Source organism: Bos taurus, chromosome 28 (genome assembly GCF_002263795.3).
Source record: "Bos taurus isolate L1 Dominette 01449 registration number 42190680 breed Hereford chromosome 28, ARS-UCD2.0, whole genome shotgun sequence".
In the NCBI taxonomy this organism is placed as follows: Eukaryota; Metazoa; Chordata; class Mammalia; order Artiodactyla; family Bovidae; genus Bos; species Bos taurus.
This window is the reverse complement of record NC_037355.1, coordinates 17,594,245-17,615,778: the sequence shown is the minus strand read 5'-3', so window position 1 is coordinate 17,615,778 and position 21,534 is coordinate 17,594,245. Positions and strand designations below refer to the sequence as shown.

Sequence of the window (21,534 nt, the reverse complement as noted above, 5' to 3'; positions counted from 1 at the left end):
TGCTGCAGTCCATGGGGTTGCCAAGAGTCGGACATGACTGAGCAACTGTAATGAACTGAATCTAGAAGGTGGACCATAGAGAGGATCTTGCTTTGATTTATGTCATTGTGTGTTCTGCCTATGTTTTCCTCTAAGAGTTTTATAGTTTCTGGTCTTACATTCAGGTCTTTAATCCATTTTGAGTTTATCTTTGTGTATGGGGTTAGGAAGTGATCTAATTTCACTCTTTTACATGTAGCTGTCCAGTTTTACCAGCACCATTTATTGAAGAGGCTGTCTTTGCCCCATTGTATATTTTTGCCTCCTTTGTCAAAAATAAGGTACCCATGGGTGCTTGGGTTTATTTCTGGGCTTTCTATCTTGTTCCATTGGTCTATATTTCTGTTTTTGTGCCAGGGCCATATTGTCTTGATGACTGTAGCTTTGTAGTATAACTGGAAGTCAGGAAGGTTGATTCCTCCAACTCCATTCTTCTTTCTCAGGACTGCTTCAGCTACTCAGCGTCTTTTGTGTTTCCATATGAATTGTGAAATTTTTTGTTCTAGTTCTATGAAAAATTCCATTGACAATTTGATAGGGATTGCATTGAATCCGTAGATTGCCTTTGGTAGTATAGTCATTTTCATATTATTGATTCTTCCTACCCAGGAGTGTGGAATATCTCTCCATTTGTTTATGTCATCTTTGATTTTTTTCATAAGTGTCTTATAATCTTCTGTGTATAGTTCTTTTGTCTCCTTAGGTAAGTTTATTCTTAGATATTTAATTATTTTTGTTGCAATGGTGAATGGGATTGATTCCTTAATTTCTCTTTCTGATTTTTCATTGCTAGTATATAGAAATACAAGTGATTTCTGTGTATTGATTTTGTATCCTGCAACTTTGGTAAATTAAATGATTAGCTCCAGTAATTTTCTGATACTATTGTTATGATTTTCTATGTACAGTATCATGTCATCTGCTAACAGTGAGAGCTTTACTTCTTCTTTACCGATCTGGATTCCTTTTATTTCTTTTTCTTCTCTGACTTCTGTAGCTAGGACTTTCAGAACTATTTTGAAATAACAGTCAAGAAAGTGGACACCCCTGTCTTGTTCCTGATCTTAGTGGGGATGCTTTCAGTTTTTCACCATTGAGAATAATGTCTGCTGTAGGCTTATCATATATGGTCTTTACTATGTTGAGGTAGGTTCTTTCTATGCCTAGTTTTGAAGTTTTTTAATCATAAATGGGTGCTGAATTTTGTCCAAAGCCTTTTCTGCATCTATTGAGATTATATGGTTTTTGTCTTTTAATTTGTTAATATGGTGTATCACATTGATTTGCAAACACTGAAGAATCCTTGTATCCCTGGAATAAACCCAACTTGATCATGGTGTATGAGATTTTTGATGTGTTGCTGAATTCTGTTTGCTATAATTTTGTTGAGGATTTTTGCAGGTATGTTCATCAGTGACATTGGCCTGCAGTTTTCTTTTTTTGTGTTGTCTTTGTGTGTCTTTTTTTGGGTTTGTCTTTGGTGTCAGGGTGATGCTGGCCTTGTAGAATGAGTTTGGAAGTGCTCCTTCCTCTGCAATTTTTGAAAGAGTTTTAGAAAAACAGACATTAGCTCTTCTCTAAATGTTTGATAGAATTCTCCTGTGAAGCCATCTGGTCCTGGGCTTTTTTCTTTTGGAGATTTTTGATCACAGCCTCAATTTCAGTGCTTGTAATTAGGTTGTTTTATTTCTTCATGGTTCAGTCTTGTAAGATTGAACTTTTTTTAAGAACTTGTCCATTTCTTACAGGTTATCCATTTTATTGCCATATCGTTGTCAAAATAGTCTCTTATAGTCCTTTGTATTTCTGCATTGTCGTTGTAACCACTCCTTTTTCATTTCTAATTTGTTGATTTGATTCTCCTCTTTTTTTTTCATGATGAGTCTGACTAAAGGTTTGTCAACTTTGTTTATCTTCTCAAAGAACCAGCTTTAAGTTTTATTAATCTTTACTATTGTTTCTTTCATTTATTTTTCACTTATTTATGCTCGGATCTTTATGATTTCTTTCCTACTAATTTTGGGTTTTTTTGTTCTTTTTCCACTTGCTTTAGGTGTAAAGTTAGGTTGTCTATTCGATGTTTTTCTTGTTTCTTGAGGTAGGATTGTATTTCCATAAACTTCCCTCTTAAAACTGCTTTTGCTGCAACCCATAGGTTTTGAGTTGTCGTGTTTTTATTGCCATTTATTTATTGAAATTTTTTGATTTCCCTTTTGATTTCTTCTGTAACTGGTTGGTTATTTAGAAACTTACAGTATAATCTCCATGTGTTTGTTTTCTACATCTTTTTCTTGTAATTGATATCTAGTCTCATAGCATTGTAGTCAGATAAGATGCTTGATATGATTTCTATTTTCTTAAATTTACTGAAGTTTGATTTGTGACCCAAGATGTGGTCTACCCTGGAGAATGTTCCATGTACATTTGAAAAGGTGTGTTCTTCTGGATTTGGATGGAATATCCTGAAGATATCAATGAAATCCATCTCATCAAATGTATCATTTAAGACTTGTGTTTCCTTATTAATTTTCTGTTTTGATGATCTGTCCATTGGTGTGATTGGGGTGTTAAAGTCTCCTACTATTATTATGTTACTGTGAATTTCTCCTTTTATGTCTGTAAGTTTTTGCCTTATGTACTGAAGTGCTCCTATGCTGGGTCCATAGATATTTACATCTTCCTCTTGGATTGATATCTTGTTCATTATGGAGTTCCCTTCCTTATCTTTTGTAATCTTTAAGGTCTATTTTGTCTGATATGATGATTGCTATTCCAGCTTTCTTTTGCTTCCCATTTGCATGGAATATATTTTTCCATCCTCTCACTTTCAGTCTATATGTGGTTTGAAGTGAGGTCTGAAGTGACCTCACTTGAGGTTTTGACCTCTTGAGTTCTGAAGTGGGTTTCTTGTAGACATTATATATATGGGTCTTGCTTTTGTATCCATTCAGCCAGTCTGTATCTTTTGGTTGGAGCATTAAATCCATTTACATTTAAAGTAAGTATTGATATATATGTTCCTATTGCCATTTTCTTAATTGTTTGGGGTTGGTTTTGTAGATCTTTTTTCATCTATTTCTTGACTATATAAGTCCCTTTAACATATGTTGTAAAGATGGTTTGGTGATACTGAAATCTCTTAACTTTTGCTTGTCTGAAAAGCTTTTTATTTCTTTATCACTTTTGAATGAAATCCTTGCTGGGTATAGTAATCTTGGTTGTAGATTGTTCCCTTTCAATATTTTAATAACCTTCCATTCCCTTCTGGCCTGCAGAGTTTCTGCTGAAAGATCAGCTGTTACTTGTATGGGGTTTTCCTTCTATGTTACTTGTTGCTTCTCCCTTGCTGCTTTTAATATTCTTTGTGTTTAGTCTTTGTTAGTTTGATTAGTATGTGTCGTGCATATTTTCCCCTGGGTTTATCCTATATGGGACTCTTTGTGGCTCTTGTATTTGAATGACTATTTCCTTTTCCATGTTGGGGAAATTTTCAAATATAATCGCTTCAAAATTTTTCTCATAACCTTTCTTTTTCTCTTCTTCTTCTGGGACCCCTACAGTTCAAATGTTGGTGCATTTGATATTGCTTGAGGTCTCTGAGACTATCTTCAGTTCTTTTCATTCTTTTTACTTATTTTGCTATTCAGAAGTTATTTCCACTGTTTTATCTTCCAGCTCACTGATTCGTTCTGCTTCAGATATTTTCCTATTGATTCCTTCTACAGTATTTTTAATTTCAGTAATTGTGTTGATTGTTTCTGTATGTTTATTCTTTAATTTTTCTAGGTCTGTGTTAGTTGATTCTCGCATTTTATCCATTCTTTTTTAAAGTTTTTGGCCATCTTTACTATCATTATTCTGAATTAATTTTCAGGTAGTTTGCCTAATTCATCTTCATTCATTTGGACTTCTGTGTTTCTAGTTTGTACCTTCATTTGTGTGGTATTTCTCTGCTTTTTTCATTTTTTCAAAACCTGACTATCTTTGAGGTCTCCTATCCCCAAGCTTCAAGGTTGAATTCTTTATTTTTGGTTTCTGACCTCCTAAAGTTGGTCCGAGGAGCTACCCCTCACCCAAGGTCTGGGGCAGCAACCAAGAGTGCCAGGCTGTGTCAACATAGTACTGGCCGATAGGAGCTACACCACATCTGAGGTCGGGGCGGTGGCCAAGAGGAACTACCCCATGTCCGAGGTCAGGGGCGGCGGCCAGGAGGAGCTACCCCATGATGGAGGTCAGTGGCGGCGGCGAGAGGAGCTACCACAAGCCCAAGGTCAGGGCGGCAGCCGAGAGGAACTACCACAAGCCCGAGGTCAGGGGAGGTGGCCTAGAGGAACAACCCATGTCAAAAGAGCTGTGGCTGCGTGGGTGTAGGAGGGCCAAGAGGAGCTACTCCACGTCCAAGGTCAGGCGGGGCAACCATGAGGAGATACCCCTTGACCAAGGTAAGGAGCAGCGGCTGCACTTTGCTGGAGCAGCCATGAAGAGATACCCCATGTCCAATCTAAGAGAAAGCCAAGTAAGATGGTAGGTGTTGTGAGAGGGCATCAGAGGGCAGACACACTGAAACCATAATTACAGAAAACTAGCCACTATGATCACATGGACTACAGCCTTGTCTAACTCAATGAAACTAAGCCATGCCATGTGAGGCCACCTAAGACGGGAGGGTCATGGTGGAGAGGTCTGACAGAATGTGGTCCTCTGCAGAAGGGAATGGCAAACCACTTCACTTTGTTGCATTGAGAACCCCATGAACAGTATGAAAAGGCAAAATGATAGATAACTGAAAGGGTAACTCCCTGGGTCGGTAGGTGCCCAATATGCTACTGGAGATCAGTGGAGAAATAACTCCAAAAAGAATGAAGGGATAGAGCCAAAGAAAAAACAATACTCAGTTGTGGATGTGACTGGTGATAGAAGCAAGGTCCAATGCTGTAAAGAGCAATATTGCATAGGAACTTGGAATGCCAGGTCCATGAATCAAGGCAAATTGGAAGTGGTCAAACAGGAGATGGCAAGAGTGAACATCGACATTCTAGGAATTAGCGAACTAAAATGGACTGGAATGGGTGAATTTAATTCAGATGACAGTTATATATACTACTGTGGGCAGGAATCCCTTAGAAGAAATGGAGTAGCCATCATGGTCAACAAAAGAGTCCAAAATGCAGTACTTGGATACAATCTCAAAAACAACAGGATAATCTCTGTTCATTTCCAAGGCAAACCATTCAGTATCACAGTAATCCAAGCCTATACCCCAACCAGTAACACTGAAGAAGCTGAAGTTGAATGGTTCTATGAAGATCTACAAGACCTTTTAGAACTAACACCCAAAAAAAGATATCCTTTTCATTATAGGGAACTGGAATATAAAAGTAGGACGTCAAGAAACACCTGGAGTAACAGGCAAATTTGGCCTTGGAGTATGGAATGAAGCAGGGCAAAGGCTAATAGAGTTTTGCCAAGAGAACGCACAGGTCATAACAAACACTCTCTTCCAACAACACAAGAGAAGACTCTACACATGGACATCACCAGATGGTCAACACTGAAATCAGAATGATTATATTCTTTGCAGCCAAAGACGTAGAAGCTCTATACAGTCAGCAAAAACAAGACCGGGAGCAGACTGTGACTCAGATCGTGGACTCCTTATTGCCAAATTCAGACTTAAATTGAAGAAAGTGGGAAAACCACTAGACAATTCAGGAATGATCTAAATCAAATCCCTTATGATTATACAGTGGAAGTGAGAAATAGATTCAAGGGATGAGATCTGATAGACAGAGTACCTGATGACTATGGACGGAGGTTCATGACATTGTACAGGAGACAGGGATCAAGACCATCCCCATGGAAAAGAAATGTAAAAAAGCAAAATGGCTGTCTGAGGAGGCCTTACAAATAGCTCTGAAAAGAAGAGAAGTGAAAAGCAAAGGAGAAAAGGAAAGATATAAGCATCTGAATGCAGAGTTCCAAAGAATAGCAAGGAGAGATAAGAAAGCCTTCCTCAGCAATCAATGCAAAAAAATAGAGGAAAACAACAGAATGGGAAAGACTAGAAATCTCTTCAAGAAAATTAGAGATACCAAGGGAACATTTCATGCAAAGATGGGCTCTTGGTGATGGACAGGGAAGCCTGGCATGTTGTGACTCATGGGTCGCAAAGAGTCAAACACGACTGAGCAACTGAACTGAACTGAACTGAAAGTTGGTCCAGTGGCTTGTGTAAGTTTCTTATGAGATTTGTGCTGAGTTTTTCTTTGTTTATTTGTTTTTCCTCCGATGGGCAAGGCTGAATGGGGTGGCAATCCTATTTGCTGATAACTGGGTTTGTATTTTTGTTTTGTTTGTTGTTTAGATGAGGGGTTCTGCATAGGGTGTTACTGGTGGTTGGGTGATGCCAGGTCTTGTATTTACGTGGTTTCCTTTCTGTGAGTTCTCAGTATTTCATACTCCCTAGGGTTAGTTCTCTGGTAGTCTAGGGTCTTGGAGTCAGTGCTCGTACTCCAAAGGCTCAGGGCTTGATCTTTGGTCAGGAATTAAGATTCCACAACTGGTTTGTTATGGCATTAAGTGAGATTAAAACAAATATCCAAAAATGAGAAACCAAAGATGAACCCCAGACAAATGGCAGTTATTAAATCAGGCAAATAATAATTAAAATAATGGAATATACACATACACATATAAAGCCATGAGTAAACTGAAAACAGTCCAACAAAAATCAAGAACAGTAGATTGACCTGGCCAACCAAGTAAATAAAAAATTATATTTACCAGTTACGAACAAAACTAACTAAAGCACAAACTGGAAAACAAAACTAAAGCAAGGTGCCAAGTGTGTTATAAAACAATGAAAACAAAACTAACAACTATGTTGAGAGGAAAGGAAAGAAAGAATATATACACAATGTTAAATAGAGGTAGATAAAGAAGATTTATATACATTAAAGATTAACTGCAAGGGGAAAAGAACAGTAGGAAACAAAGGAATAAATGTAGTAAAAATATAATAATTTTTTTTTAATTAAAATTATAAAAAAGAGAAGGAAAAAAATGGAGGAAGAAAGAAAAAAAGAAAACTCCACAGAACTGCAAAAGCCCCACGTACAGGCAAAGGTTTATAGCAACAATAAAAAGTGTGACTGAATATACACATATACATATATACCCATAAGCAAAATCTAAACAGTCCAACAAAAATAAAGTACAGTAAATCAACCCAGTTAACAAAGGAAACTAAAAGATTACATCTACCAGAACAAAACGAACTAAAGCACAAATTGTAAATCAAAACTAAAGTAAGGTATCGACTGGGGAATAAAGCAATGAAAATGAAACTAACAAAACGTTGAGAGGAATGGAAATAAAGAAAAGAAACAAAGAATAGATATGAAAAGTTAAACAGATGAAGAAGATTTACATACATTAAGGATTAACTGCAAGGGGAAAAGAACAGTAGGAAAGGCAAACAAAGGAACAAAAGAAGAAAAAAAATAATAGGTTTGAAGAAATGAAAATTAAAATTATAAAAAGAGAAAAAAAAATAACAGAAGAAGAAAGAGAAAAAGAAAAGTCCACAGAACTGCAAAAGCCCCATGTCCAGGCAGTGGTTTACAGCAACAATAAAAAGCGTGACTGAACATACACATATACAGATACACTCATAAGCAGAATCAAAACAGTCCAACAAAAATAAAGTACAACCTATTGACCCAGCAAACAAAGGAAACCAAAAATTATATCTACCAGAACAAAACTAACTAAAGCACAAACTGGAAAACAAAACTAAAGCAAGGTGCCAACTGGGGAATAAAGCAATGCAAATAAAACTACCAAATATGTTGAGAGGAAAGGAAAGATAGAAAGGAAAGAAAGAATAGATATGCAAAGTTAAATAGAGGTAGATAAAGAAGATTTATATACAGTAAAGATCAACTGCAAGGGGAAAAGAACAGGAGGAAAAGCCAACAAATGAATAAATGTACAAAAATAATAATAGGTTTAAAAATTAAAACTAAAGAAAAAGAAAAAAAAGAAAACCCCACAGAACTGCAAAAGCCCAATATAGTGGCAGTGGTTTATAAAAGCAATAAAAAATGAATGAAAAAAAAAAGCTCAAGAGCTGAATTAGATTTCATAGTGAAAGGTTGTTGTTGAATCACGCGAATACACCGGGATTCTTGGCCCCCGGAGGAGAAGAATTAAATCCGGGGCCAGAGACGAGGCTTGATCGCTGAGCTTTTGTATAATAAAGTTTTATTAAAGTATAAAGGAGATAGAGAAAGCTTCTGACATAGGCATCAGAAGGGGGCAGAAAGAGTACCCGCTTGCTAGTGTTAACAATGAAGTTATATACTCTCCAATGAATCCAAAGAATGTCTGGAGTTTGTAAAGACCTCACCAGACCTACTCCCATAATTTACATTTTAGGATAACAGAATTAGCCAGAAGCTTTAATCCAGAGACTGTCCTTAATCCAGAGGCTGTCCTCAGGCAGGATACATTATTGTTATATAATCCTAAGGAATGTAGAGAAGGAAAAAAAGTTTGTCCTTTCTTCCTCCTTGAGAATTCCAGACCCCTCTCTCCTTGGGGACCCCTAGACTCCTTATCAACCTGCCTAGGAAATGACTCTCTCAATAGTGCCAATAAAATCGACAACCAGAACATAGGGGGAAAAAGGGGGAGAGGGGAATCCAAAAGAATCTACAGAGCAAGTCAAAACATAAGAATAATAAATGTTTTTCTTGAGTCACTGCTATCAGAGTCCTTTCCCTCACTGGGAGTCACAGTCCACCTCACCTCCCTAGGATGCCCTCCAACACTGTGCTGATCTCTAGACCTGCTGTGGGGGCAGTTCAGATTCTAATCTGGTGCTACTCCTGTGTGTTCTTGCCTCCAATGTCCACGGCTATCAGTACTAGCGTGTTTTCTTTTGTGGGAGCTCTCAATGATCTTTTATATGTGTCCATAGGCACAGAGTCTGCCTAGTTGATCGTATGGATTCAGTCTGCAGCTTGTACAGCTGGCGGGAAGGTTTTGGGTCTTCTTCCTTAGCCACCCTTCCCCTGGGTTTCAACTGTGGTTTTATTTCCACCTCTGTATGAGGGTCGTCCACTGGGGTTTGCTCCTGAGGCTGCCCTGGAGGACTCGGGTTTGCCCCTGTGAGGTGTGGAGGTGATGCAGCTGCTTGGGTCGCAGGGGTTCTGCCAGCACCAGGTACTCAGGGGAGTTGGTGGCTAGGGCAGCAGGAAATATAGTGCTCTAGAGGGTATGGCAACCAGTATTGGCCAATACACTCCAGTATTCTTGCCTGGAGAACCCCCTTCCCTGACAGAGAAGCCTGGCAGGCCACAGTCTACAGGGTCACATAGAGTTGGATACTACCCAGGTGACCTTGCCTGCACAGATGCAAAGCTTTTTATGCCTGTGGCAGCTCTGCCCCAGTGAGAGTTGAGCGTGAAGGTAGTGCGGCTGCTTGGCTTGTGGGGACTCTGGTGGTGCCAAGTGTGCAGGGATGTGGACTGCTTCCGCCGCAGGAGTATGGCCCCATCAGAGTCTTTTTTTCGAGCTTTTTTTTTTTGGCTGGCAATCAGAAGGCCTCTTTGGCTAGTCTTTCTCTGTAGCTCCGCCCATTCAGGCACTTAGAGGGCTCCCTTGCCTGGGGTCCTTCTCTGTTGTTTGGTGCATCATGCACATAGAGGGGCCGCCCTAGCTGGGTTCCTACTCTGTAGATCAGTGTGTCAGTCACTTAGAGCAGCAACCTGGGTGGGGTCCTGCTCTGTAGTTCAGTGCATCAGGCATTTGATGGGCCAGCCTCTGTATTGTTCAGCTGCCAATCCTAGTGTGTGGAGATAGAAAGGCTATGGTGATGGCTCCACCCCCTATGTGTGACTCAGCAGTATCACCTTGCTTCCATGGCTGCCAGGCTTTCCTCCACAGGCATTTCCCATCACAATCTCCTCCCTTACCTCCCCTCAATCGGTCTCTCTGCAATCAACAGCAGCCCCTGCCCTGGGATTGCTCCACACTACCAGCCTCTGCGCCTTCCAGGGAACCCTTGTCCCTTTCTGGGGTATGTACAGCTGTGGCAAGGACTGTTTGATTCTCATTCCATTTAGGCTTCCATAGATCAGCTGTTTCACTCTCAGCCTTAAATGTTTCTCCTCCGACTCAGACAATTGCCCCTGTGGGGACTGGATGCTGCTTCAGTTCCCCCACACGCCAAGGGCAGGTCCAGTCCTACTAACACTCCTGTTTCCCCCACGAGTTCCTTCGTCCTACCGACTTTTGCATTGTTCTATATATTCTTTTCCTCTTGTCAGGTACTCCTGTCTGCTCTCAGCTGGTGTTCTTCATGCACTTCTGTGTCTAAAGGTGTATTCCTGATGTAGCCGTGGAGAGAGATGAACTCCACATCCACCTACTCCTCCACCATCTTGTTCCCCAGGATTTATTTTTTACTGTAGTTTCTTGTCTTAGTCCTGCTGCTGCTTCTAAGTCATTTCAGTCATGTCCGATTCTGTGTGACCCCATAGACAGCAGCCCACCAGGCTCCCCCGTCCTTGGGATTCTTTAGACGAGAACACTGGAGTGGGTTGCCATTTCCTTCTCCAATGCATGAAAGTAAAAAGTGAAAGTGAAGTCGCTCAGTCGTGTCCGACCCTCAGTGACCCCATGGACTGCAGCGCACCAGGCTCCTCCGTCCATGGGATTTTCCAGGCAGGAGTACTGGAGTGGGGTGCCATTGCCTTCTCCAGTCTTAGTCTTAACAGCTCTTTTTAAACATATTTTATAATCTCTTTTTTATCTCTTGTTTTATGGAATCAGTGTCCTCTTTAAACATCAGCTTTGTCTAACGATTTTTTTTGTTTCCGGAAGTTGGTTTCCTTCCAAATGTATTCTTCATCTGCAATCTGCATGTTATTTTTTCAATTAAATATCTGACCTAAATAACTGCATGTGTCCTTTGCTTTACATTTTTATTGTTTGAATGTTTTAACTGTATATTAATAGACAACTGCCTGAGAATATTTTGGTGAAATCTCCTTGAGGTCCCTCCACTTTTGCTCTCTTTCCCTAATGTGTCCTCCATTGCTTTCCCTAAGTACCATTCGAATCTTAACCTTCAATTTGAGCTGCAGGCTAAATATTTAACATTTCTATTCTCTTAGTTATTTCACTCCAAAGGAAACTGTGCAGGGAGATGCTGGGAACAAGATACAGCTGTGGTTTGAATGTAAAGTTTCCATGCATTTTACTGGCAAATTTGTAAGCTTCTCCTCTAGGGATAAGGAGAAGGGACAGAGAGAATAGTGAGATGGCCACTGATGTACCACAGGAGAAAGTAGGGAAAGAAAAAGATGCTTAATAGTGATTTAGGAAGTTTTGCTATAGTGATAGGTGATGTAATTACCTACTCATCTCACCAAGAATTTCAGTAAAAATATTACATTATTCTTGTATGCTCTTGAAATTGGAATCTTTCATTTTTTGAATATGATGACATGCAGAAATAAGCCTTAAGGCAAGAGCTGAACAGCTCATGGAAACCAGTTATAGAAAGGTTATTAAAAGATCACTCCACATTATTTCTATGTTTAAATAGTTATTTTCAATTTAGTCTCTCTCTTTTAAGGGATTTGCATGGATCTGTAAATAAAATCAGGGTTACATGAAAACATGAATGACAGCAGTTAGGAGATGAGAAATGTACCTAGATATTTATCCTTGCTTGAATTATATTCCAGAAATATATTTTAATATTAAAGTTTCATTTGATTGGTTGCTTTTATGGAGCAAAATTTTTAATGTTAAAAGGTAAGGGAATGTGCTGATGTCCTATAATTTATTTAAGTAGGTTTATAGCTTTGCAGGACTTCCCTGGTAGCTCAGACAGTAAAGCATCTGCCTACAATGCGAGAGACCTGGGTTCAATCCCTAGGTTGGAAGATCTTCTGGAGAAGGAAATGGCATCCCACTCCAGTATTCTTGCCTGGAAAATCCCATGGATGGAGGAACCCAGTAGTAGGCTACAGTCCATGGGGTCGCAAAAAGTCGGACACAACTGAATGACTTCACTTCACTATAGCTTTGCAGGGGCTTCCCTAGTGGCTCTGATGGTAAAGAATCTGCCTACAATGTGGGAGACCTGGCTTGATTCTTGGGTCAAGAAGATCCCCTGGGGAAAGAAATGGCTACCCCCTCCAATATTCTTGCCTGGAGAATTCCATGGACAGAGGAGCCTGGCGGGCTACAGTCCATGGGGTTGCAAAGAGTCAGACAGGAGTGAGTGACTAACACTTTCATTTTCTTAGCTTTCTAGATTGTATGATTTTTGGCATACTTTTGCCAGTTGGTGACAGGATACGTCAATTATATTTTTGTCATTTTGAAAGGTATATAATCCTGACTTATAATAATGCTATTTTAAATGGAAAGTAAATGACTGATTGCAAATATTTCAGGATTACTGTTAAAAAAATCATGTAAAAAAAAATCTCAAGAAAATTACTCTGCTAAGAAATGGTTCCTGGCATAATACTGATGTCATTTATCCAAAACTGATGTTCTATAATCTGAGATTACTTCAGGTGAATTCTATTAATCAGATGGTCAATGACATATCCTGAAAGAATGACCTTTTAGGTCAACCTGCTGTTTAGCTTGGGTTGTTTCTATGTTGCTAACTTCTGTATCACTCCTTGAATCATTTACTTTCTCCTAGATCTCACCTCTTAGAGATGAAAAATACTTTTAGAAATTAGATATTTAACAAAAAAGAGACAATAGTTGAAAAAAATTGTCAAAAAGATTGTTATATAAACAGTACGGTTAAGATGTGATGAGAAATACATAAGTCTAAAAAGCATTTGTGTAATAAGTTTTATTAACTACTTTTAAACAATATATTTTATTTACTATTAAATACAATTAAATTATAAACTATATTAAATGTGTCACTTACATCATATTACTCTATCTGCCTAGTATTAAATATCTATTTTTTACATTTCAATAACAACATTTGGGGTTACCTAGAAGTCCAAAATAATATGGTTGACTTAAGTAATCAGTGAAATTAATACAATAAATGAATTTTTCTAATTAATTCTGGTACTAAAAAATAAGAATTCCCAAAGAGTATCTGTTTCTATAAAAATGGTAAAATGACCTTGAAATTCTTACTTGATATCTATGAAATTTTTAATTGACTCATATTTCTAAAGATGCAGATAGTAAGCTGTATGGCCAAATCACAGACCACCAAGATTTCTAGCAGGATTTGAAGGCAGTGGAGGTGAAGAGCATCTCAGGAAAAGGCCTGTCAGTGTCATTTGCCTGCTCTTAATATGCTTTCCCTTCTCAAACTTCTCCTCCACCCAGTAAATTTGTCATATTTCCTTCTCAGCCGTAAATCACCTCTATTCTGTAGTATTTGATATTATGATCTGCAAATGATAACCACTGACAGAGTAATTTTCTATTTGCCATTATGGTTTACAACACTCTGCTCGCATCCAGATGACTGGCCTACAGAAATCTTACCCTGGAACATTACAGTCCAGAACACCATCACATCATTACCAGTCCCCATATATTACAACTAATCAGGCTTCCATTATTAGAATGAGATAATTAAATGAATGTTACTAAAAACACCATTTAGGCATTTGTGTGGTGAATATATCTGAGTATATCTAAGAGTTCTAAGTAAATGATCTACTATAGAAATCAATGGCTTTAAAAATAAGATGTACCTGTATTAGAACTGATGCCTACAGATTCAGTTATATTACCATATTTAAACAAAATGTGTGAGATTACAATACTTAGTATAGCTTCGTATCCAATAAAAATCACAGGTGGATGGCTCATATTCAGGATTACCAAAATTATACATGTATTGACTATTAATATTACAGAAAATACATCTTACTCTGGTCATGATGAGACGGAAGACCTAGAGGTTCTTATGTATACTGTCAGTTTTACAAATGAAAGAGAAAAGAAGATGTCATATGCTAATGGTTGCTTTTAACAATAAATCCCTATTCTGTGTTAAGATAACAAGTTGGTTTGAAATCCACTTCTCCCATAAAGAAGACTGCTGAGCAGTGCAAAAAGTCAGTTTGAGAATTTTTGTGTTCCAGAGTCTGGATATATATATATATATATATATATATCCGTGCACAACATAATAACACATATTTTGAAAAAAGGTTTAAAATGTGTAATAACATATTATGCCATTTATAGATGCAGAACTAGAACTGTTCCACATTTGGTTGTGATATCAAAGTACTTACTGTTGAACTCCATCTACATCCTCTGCTAGCATTTCAGTGATCTGGGCAACTGAAAGAAAATCTGGAGACAGAATCTTTTCATGTTCCTGGAATTCAGCATCTTTCTACAAAAAAAAGTGGAATAATTATTTCAATCACATTTCACATATTAATCCTAATAATACCAAAATCTGTTCTTACTTTTGTCTACTGCTATCAGGAAAAAATTTTTAAGTAATGGTATCTCTTCTACAAAGCTGAATGGTTAGTCAATCTGTCTTCTGTGCATATTTAAAACTGGGTGATGGTTTTCAAATAACAAACATTTTTGAATATCTATATATTCCTCTTTGAACCTGGGGTACAAGAGGAGGCAAAGACAACAAAGACTTGTTACCCAAAAGAAGCTCAACATCTTGTGGAAGGAACAAACGAAAGGTGACTTTAAAACAAGAAAATAAAATTATAAGTGAGCCATAATAAAGGTGTCATTCAGGACCTTCCTGATGGCTTAGTGGATAGGAATCTGCCTGCCAATGTAGGGGACACAAGTTCAATCCCTGGTCCAAGAAGGTTCCATATGCTGCAGAGCATCTAAGCCCATATGCCACGGCTGCTGAAGCCTGCACGCTCTAGAGCCTGTGCTCCACAACAAGAGAAACCACCACAATGAGAAGCCGGTGCACACACCTAGAGAGTGGCTGAGCTTGCAGCAACTAGAGAAAGCTCACAGAAAGCAACAAAGATCCAGCACTGCCAAAAATAAGTAAATAGATTAAAATTTAAAAATAGCTGTCATTCAGTCTAAAGGAAGGAAGGGACAAGGACAGGAACAGAACAAAGAAAGTCTAAAGAGAGGAATAGATTTTCGGAGCATGAATGTGGATAGTGCCCCAGGTGAATGAATCAGCAACACCAAGATGATAAATCCAGGACAGTTGGGTACCAGTTCTGTGAATATCAGTAATTCACAGTGGTGCCAAGCATACGCACAGGGTACAAGTTGAACCTAAGTGGAAGGTGGGTGTTGGGAAAATATCACAGGCGATCTTAAATAATTTAATAAACATTTACTAAGCGACTACAAGACACAAGATATTGCACAAGTCACCATACATATTTTGGACCGTGGCTGTTGGAAGAATGTCAGGTTGAAGAGTCTGTTCTTAATAATATAGGCAGAAATGGACTGTGAAGTTTTTGAGCAGTGAAATGACAAAATAAAACTATGCTTCAATGAAGGGTAATCTGTAGCAGGGTGAAGGAAAGACAGGAGCAGAGCAAGGATAAAAAGGAAGAGTTAAATGAAAAAATTATTAGAACAGTTCAGGAATGAAGCATTGGCTGCACTGGGCTCCTAGCAGTGTGCATGAAAATGTATAAGGATAAATGCAACATATATATGGGGGACTAAAAAGAGGAAAGAATGAATGCAGAGTCTGAGTTTCTGAAATAGGTGACTAGAAGAAAAAGGTGATGAGACTCAGGGCCTCCAAAAGCAAATATGCCTCCATGCACGAACCAGACAAAAGAATCCTCTCTGGGTAGAGTATTAAAAGATATGTCTGACACAGCCCTGCACCCAAGTGTACCACTTGTGAACAGAATAGTTCCACCTTCTGCTCAATCCTCAGCTGAGTCCTTTTGTACAGAGTACAATCCATAAAAATACACATGACACTCTTATTGGGCTTCCCTGATGGCTCAGATGGTAAAGAATCTGCCTGCAATGTGGGAGATGCGGGTTTGACTCCTGGGTGGGAAGATCCCCTGAAGAAGAGAATGGCAACCCACTCCAATATTCTTGCCAAGAGAATTCCACAGACACAGTCCATGAAGTCACAGAGAGTTGGACATGACCGAGCAACTAACACACAAACACTCTTATTACACCAAAAGAAATAAGAGATTTAGAAGATGACGCTAGTTTTAAGAAGGCAAGATGATGAGTTTGGTTTCAGTGGTTGAATTTTAGGTGGAATATGAATAGCAAGAAATGTTTCGAGATTAACTAGAAATGCTAGAGTCACAAGGTCAACTTTACAGATATTGGTTTAGGAGTCACTGCAAGTATGAGAATGAATGAAACTGCCCAAAGTCAAGAGGATAAAGAGAACTGTGAATGGGGGATGGAAAAGGAGACTGAGAAAGTGGTAAGACACCAGGAACTTCATGAAAATCGAAGACTATGAGATTTACACCAGTCAGAATGGCCATGATTAAACAGTCTACAAATAACAAATGCCGGAGAGGATGTGGAGAAAAGGTAACTCAAACATGGTTGGTGGGAATGTAAATTGGTGTAACCATTATGTAAATAGTAGGGAGGTTACTCAAAAAATTAAAAATAGAGTTGCCATGAGTGTATGCTCAGTTGTATCCAACTCTTTATAACCCTATGAACTGTAGCCCATTGGGCTCCTCTGTCCATGGAATTTTTCAGGCAAGAATACTGAAGTGGGTAGCCATTCCCTTCTCCGGGAAGACTTCCTGACCAAAAGAGCAAACTAATACACTCCATTCAGTTCAGTTCAGTTGTGTCCAACTCTTTGCAACCCCATAGACTACAGCACGCCAGCAAGGCTTCCCTGTCCATCACCAACTCCTGAGGCTTGCTCAAATTCCTGTCAATTGAATCGGTGATGCCTTCCAACCATCTCACCCTCTGTCGTCCCCGTCTCCTCCTGCCCTCAATCTTGCCCAGCATCAGGGTCTTTTCCAGTGAGTCAACTCTTCGCATCACTTAGCCAAAGTACTGGAGCTTCAGCTTCAGCATCAGTCCTTCCAGTGAATATTCAGGAATAATTTCCTTGAGGATTGACTGGTTTCATCTCCTTGCAGTCCAAGGGACTCTCAAGAGTCTTCTCCAACACCACAGTTCAAAAGCATCCACTCTTCAGCACTCAGCTTTCTTTATGGTCCATCTCTCACATCCATACACGACTACTGGAAAAACCACAGCTTTGACTAGGTGGACCTTTGTTGGCAAAGTAATTTCTCTGCTTTTTAATATGCTGTCTAGGTTGGTCATAGCTTTTCTTTCAAGGAACAAGTGTCTTAACTTCATGGCCGCAGTCAACATCTGTGGTGAGTTTGGAACTAAAAAAAAAATAGTCTCTCACTGTTTCCATTGTTTCCCCATCTATTTGGCATGAAGTGATGGGACTGGATGCCATGATCTTAGTTTTCTGAATGTTGAGTTTTAAGCCAGCTTTTTCACTCTCCTCTTTCACTTTCATCAAGAGGCTCTTTAGTTCTTCTCTGCTTTCTGCCATAAGGGTGGTGTCATCTGCATATTTGAGGTTATTGATATTTCTCCTGGCAATCTTGATGCCAGCTTGTGCTTCATCCAGCCTGGCATTTTGCATGATGTACTCTGCATAGAAGTTAAATAAACAGGGTGACAATATACAGCCTTGACTTACTCCTTTCGCAATCTGGAAACAGTCCATTGTTATATGTTTGATTTTAACTGTTGCTTCTTGACCTGTATAGATATTTCTCAGGAGGCATGCTTGGTGGTCTGGTATTCCCATCTCTTGAAGAATTTTCCAGTTTGTCATGATTCACACAGTCAAAGGCTTTGGCATAGTCAGTGAAGCAGAAGTAGATGTTTTTCTGGAATTCTTTTGCTTTTTCTATGATCCAATGGATGTTGGCAATTTGATCTCTGGTTCCTCTGACTTTTCTAAATCCAGCTTGTACATCTGGCAGTTCTCGGTTCACACACTGTTGAAGCCTAGCATGGAGAATTTTGAGCATTACCTTGCTAGTATGTGAGATGAATGCACTGTGCAGTAGTTTGAGCATTCTTTGGCATTGCCTTTCTTTGGGATTGGAATGAAAACTGACCTTTTCCAGTCCTGTGGCCACTGCTGAGCTTTCCAAATTTGCTGGCATATTGAGTGCAGCACTTTCACAGCATCATCTTTCAGGATTTGAAATAGCTCAACTGGAATTCCATCACCTCCACTAGCTTTGTTCGTAGTGATGCTTCCTAAGGCCCACTTGACTCTGCATTCCAGGATGTCTGGCTCTAGGTGAGTGATCACATCATCGTGGTATCTGGATTATGAAGATCTTTTTTGTATAGTTCTTCTGTGTATTCTTGCCACCTCTTCTTAACATCTGCTTCTGTTAAGTCCATACTGTTTGTCCTTTACTGTGCCCAACTTTGCATGAAATGTTCCCTTGGTATCTCTAATTTTCTTGATGAGATCTCTAGTCTTTCCCATTCTATTGTTTTCCTCTCTTTCTTTGCACTGATCACTGAGGAAGGCTTTCTTATCTCTCCTTGCTATTCTTTGGAACTCTGCATTCAGATGGATATATCTTTTCTTTTCTCCTTTGCCTTTCACTTCTCTTCTCAGCTATTTGTAAGGCCTTCTCAGACAGCCATTTTGCCTTTTTGCATTTCTTTTTCTTTGGGATTGTCTTGATCACAGCCTCCTGTACAATGTTATGAACCTCTGTCCATAGTTCTTCAGGCACTGTCTATCAGATCTAATCCTTTGAATCTATTTGTCACTTTCTGTGTATAATCATAAGGGAGTTGATCTAGGTCATACCTGAATGGTCTAGTGGTTTTCCCTACTTTCTTCAATTTAAGTCTGAATTTTGTAATAAGGAGTTCATGATATGAGCCAGAGTCAGCTCCCAGTCTTGTGTTTGCTGACTATATAGAGGTTCTCCATCTTTGGCTGCAAAGATTATAATCAATCTGATTTTGGTACTGACCATCTGGTGATGTCCATATGTAGAGTCATCCATTACTCAGCCATAAAAAAAAAATGAAATTATTCCATTTGCAGCAACATGGATAGACCTAGAGATTATCATACTAAGTGAAGAAAGTCGGAAAGAGAAGGACAAATATCATATGACATTACTTACATATGGAATCTAAAATAAGACACAATCAATATATCTATGAAACAAAAAGTCTCACAGATACAGGTAACAGACTTGTGGTTACCAAACAGGAGGAGGGGTTGGGAGGGAAGAATTGGGAGTTTGGGATTAGCAGAGGCAAACTATTATATATAGAATGGATAAAAAACAATATCCTACTGTGTAGCACAGGGAGCTACATTCAATATCCTGTGACAAAATGTAGTAGAAAAGAATGTTAAAAATAATATATATGTGTATAACGAGTCACTTCTCTGCACAAAAGAAATCAACATATTGTAAACCAACTATGTGCTGTGCTGTACTTAGTCGCTCAGTTGTGTCCGCCTTTTTGCAACCCCATGGACTGTAGCCCGTCAGGCTTCTCTGTCCATGGGGATTCTCCAGGCAAGAATACTGGAATGAGTTGCCATGCCCTCCTACAGGGGATTTTCCCAACTCAGGGATAGAACCCAGGTCTCCTGTATCACAGGTTGGTTCTTTACCATCTGAGCCAGGGGAAGCCTGAATAAACTTTAAAATTTTTTAAATAAATAAATTTTTAAAAAGTATTGTGAGATTTGGGCAAGAGTGGGGCAAATGTTTTTAATTCAACAAACAGTTATTTATCCTTCCATGTCAATGAACTCCAATAAATAAGAACAACAGGAAACTTTCTGCTATAATTAATAAGATTACATCCCAAATTTTCTTTATTCTTTTTCAAGAATAGAAAACCACAAAGCTAACACTCACTGGAAATAATAATCAGTTTAATGTTTGTAATTTACTATTAGGTTATTATATTTTTATTTTTAAAAATTCAATTGAAAAGTAAAATATGCTATTTTATTAACTATCTTTATTTAGTATCTGCTGCTGCTGCTGCTAAGTCACTTCAGTCGTGTCCGACTTTGTGCAACCCCATGGACTGCAGCCTACCAGGCTCCTTCATCCCTGGGATTCTCTAGGCAAGAACACTGGAGTGGATTGCCATTTCCTTCTCCAGTGCATGAAAGTGAAAAGTTAAAGTGAAGTCGTTCAGTAGTGCCCGACTTGTAGCGACCCCATGGACTGCAGCCCACCAGGCTCCTCCGTCCATGGGATTTTCCAGGTAAGAGTACTGGAGTGGGTTGCCATTGCCTTCTCCGTTATTCAGTATAGAGTCAGCAAATTAACCTAAACTAGGTCATCCATTTGATTATAAATTCAAGAAGAAAAAATATTTTAGGACCTAATACAATACTTTGCACCTAGTAGGCACTCAGATGCTTATAAATTGAATTAAATGCATGCAGTTTTTAGACAGGATAGTATTTTAGTTCATAATATATTGTATATATTTGTTTAAATATTTGTTAGTTACATGCATTTTTTATTATTAGCAGTAAACTATAATTATTACTGTACTATTAATTCTATTAGGTTGTAAATTCCTCAGGGACAGTCATTCAATCTTTTATTTCTTTTGAGAATTCTGTAGTTCCTAGTTAGGTCAACATAGGTTGTTAATCAACCTGTGTCTGAATTCATCTTCATCCTGTGATGACATTGTTAGATGATGGACCATGATGAAAAGCCAGACGTAGATTTGGAGATACCATGATGCCTTTAATATACTGATGAATTCTGTGACTTAACAGCAAGACATTTAAACCTAAAATTAGATTCATGTTAAAACATCATTTTGATATGTTTTAATGCAAACACAATTGTTATCATTATTAAAAATGAATAAAGATATACATGAAAGATATATAGACATTCAGATCAATTGTCTCAGACTTGAAAATTTTCTTAATAGGAGAAAATAGGTCACATAAGAACTTTAAAAAAGAGTATAATCTTAATCTTTCATACAATAATAATTCTAGCTAAGGAGTCTAATACCAGTGCCTCGTTCTTCTACTAAAACTTGATAGATTAAGATAATCATTTTGTAGGAGGGTTTGCCTCTGGTTTTTTGTTTTGTTTTAAATTGAATTCCTGGACCTATTTTAAATGAGAGCTTTTCTTCTGTTTGTTTACACACTGCCGTGCACTAGAAAGGATGTAAGGTGGTTAAATATCTTTAATCTTTCAATACATACATTCTCATTTGTAAAAATTAAAGATACAATGGAAAATTCATGAATAGGCTAATAAAAATGTAAATATGTAATTATCACTTTCTCTGTAAAATTACATCTCTGACTAGGAGAATATGTGAGCTAAACTGCACTGTAACTCATTTTATTTCACCACCTGGTGGATTTTAGCTGTTATTCCAGAAGCATTAAAATTGTAAGCTGCTATTTTTTGTCAGATA

General features: G+C 38.4%; 1 protein-coding gene across 7 annotated transcripts in view; it reads right to left on the bottom strand.

Annotated features, from left to right (window-relative positions):
* The window catches only part of CABCOCO1 (ciliary associated calcium binding coiled-coil 1), a 171,870-nt gene that overhangs the window by 144,251 nt on the left and 6,085 nt on the right, over nucleotides 1-21,534 (bottom strand). For 6 of the 7 annotated variants that reach the window (XR_003033053.2, NM_001244348.1, NM_001105618.2 and 3 more), the window contains exon 2: nucleotides 14,358-14,461. Coding sequence is in view for 5 of the 7 variants with exons in the window: in NM_001244348.1 (NP_001231277.1) it covers nucleotides 14,358-14,461 (104 nt within the window). In the remaining 2 variants the exon portion in view is untranslated. Of the gene's footprint in view, nucleotides 1-14,357; nucleotides 14,462-21,534 lie in introns of those variants that run through there. The other variant, XM_059882487.1, reaches the window with a different exon arrangement.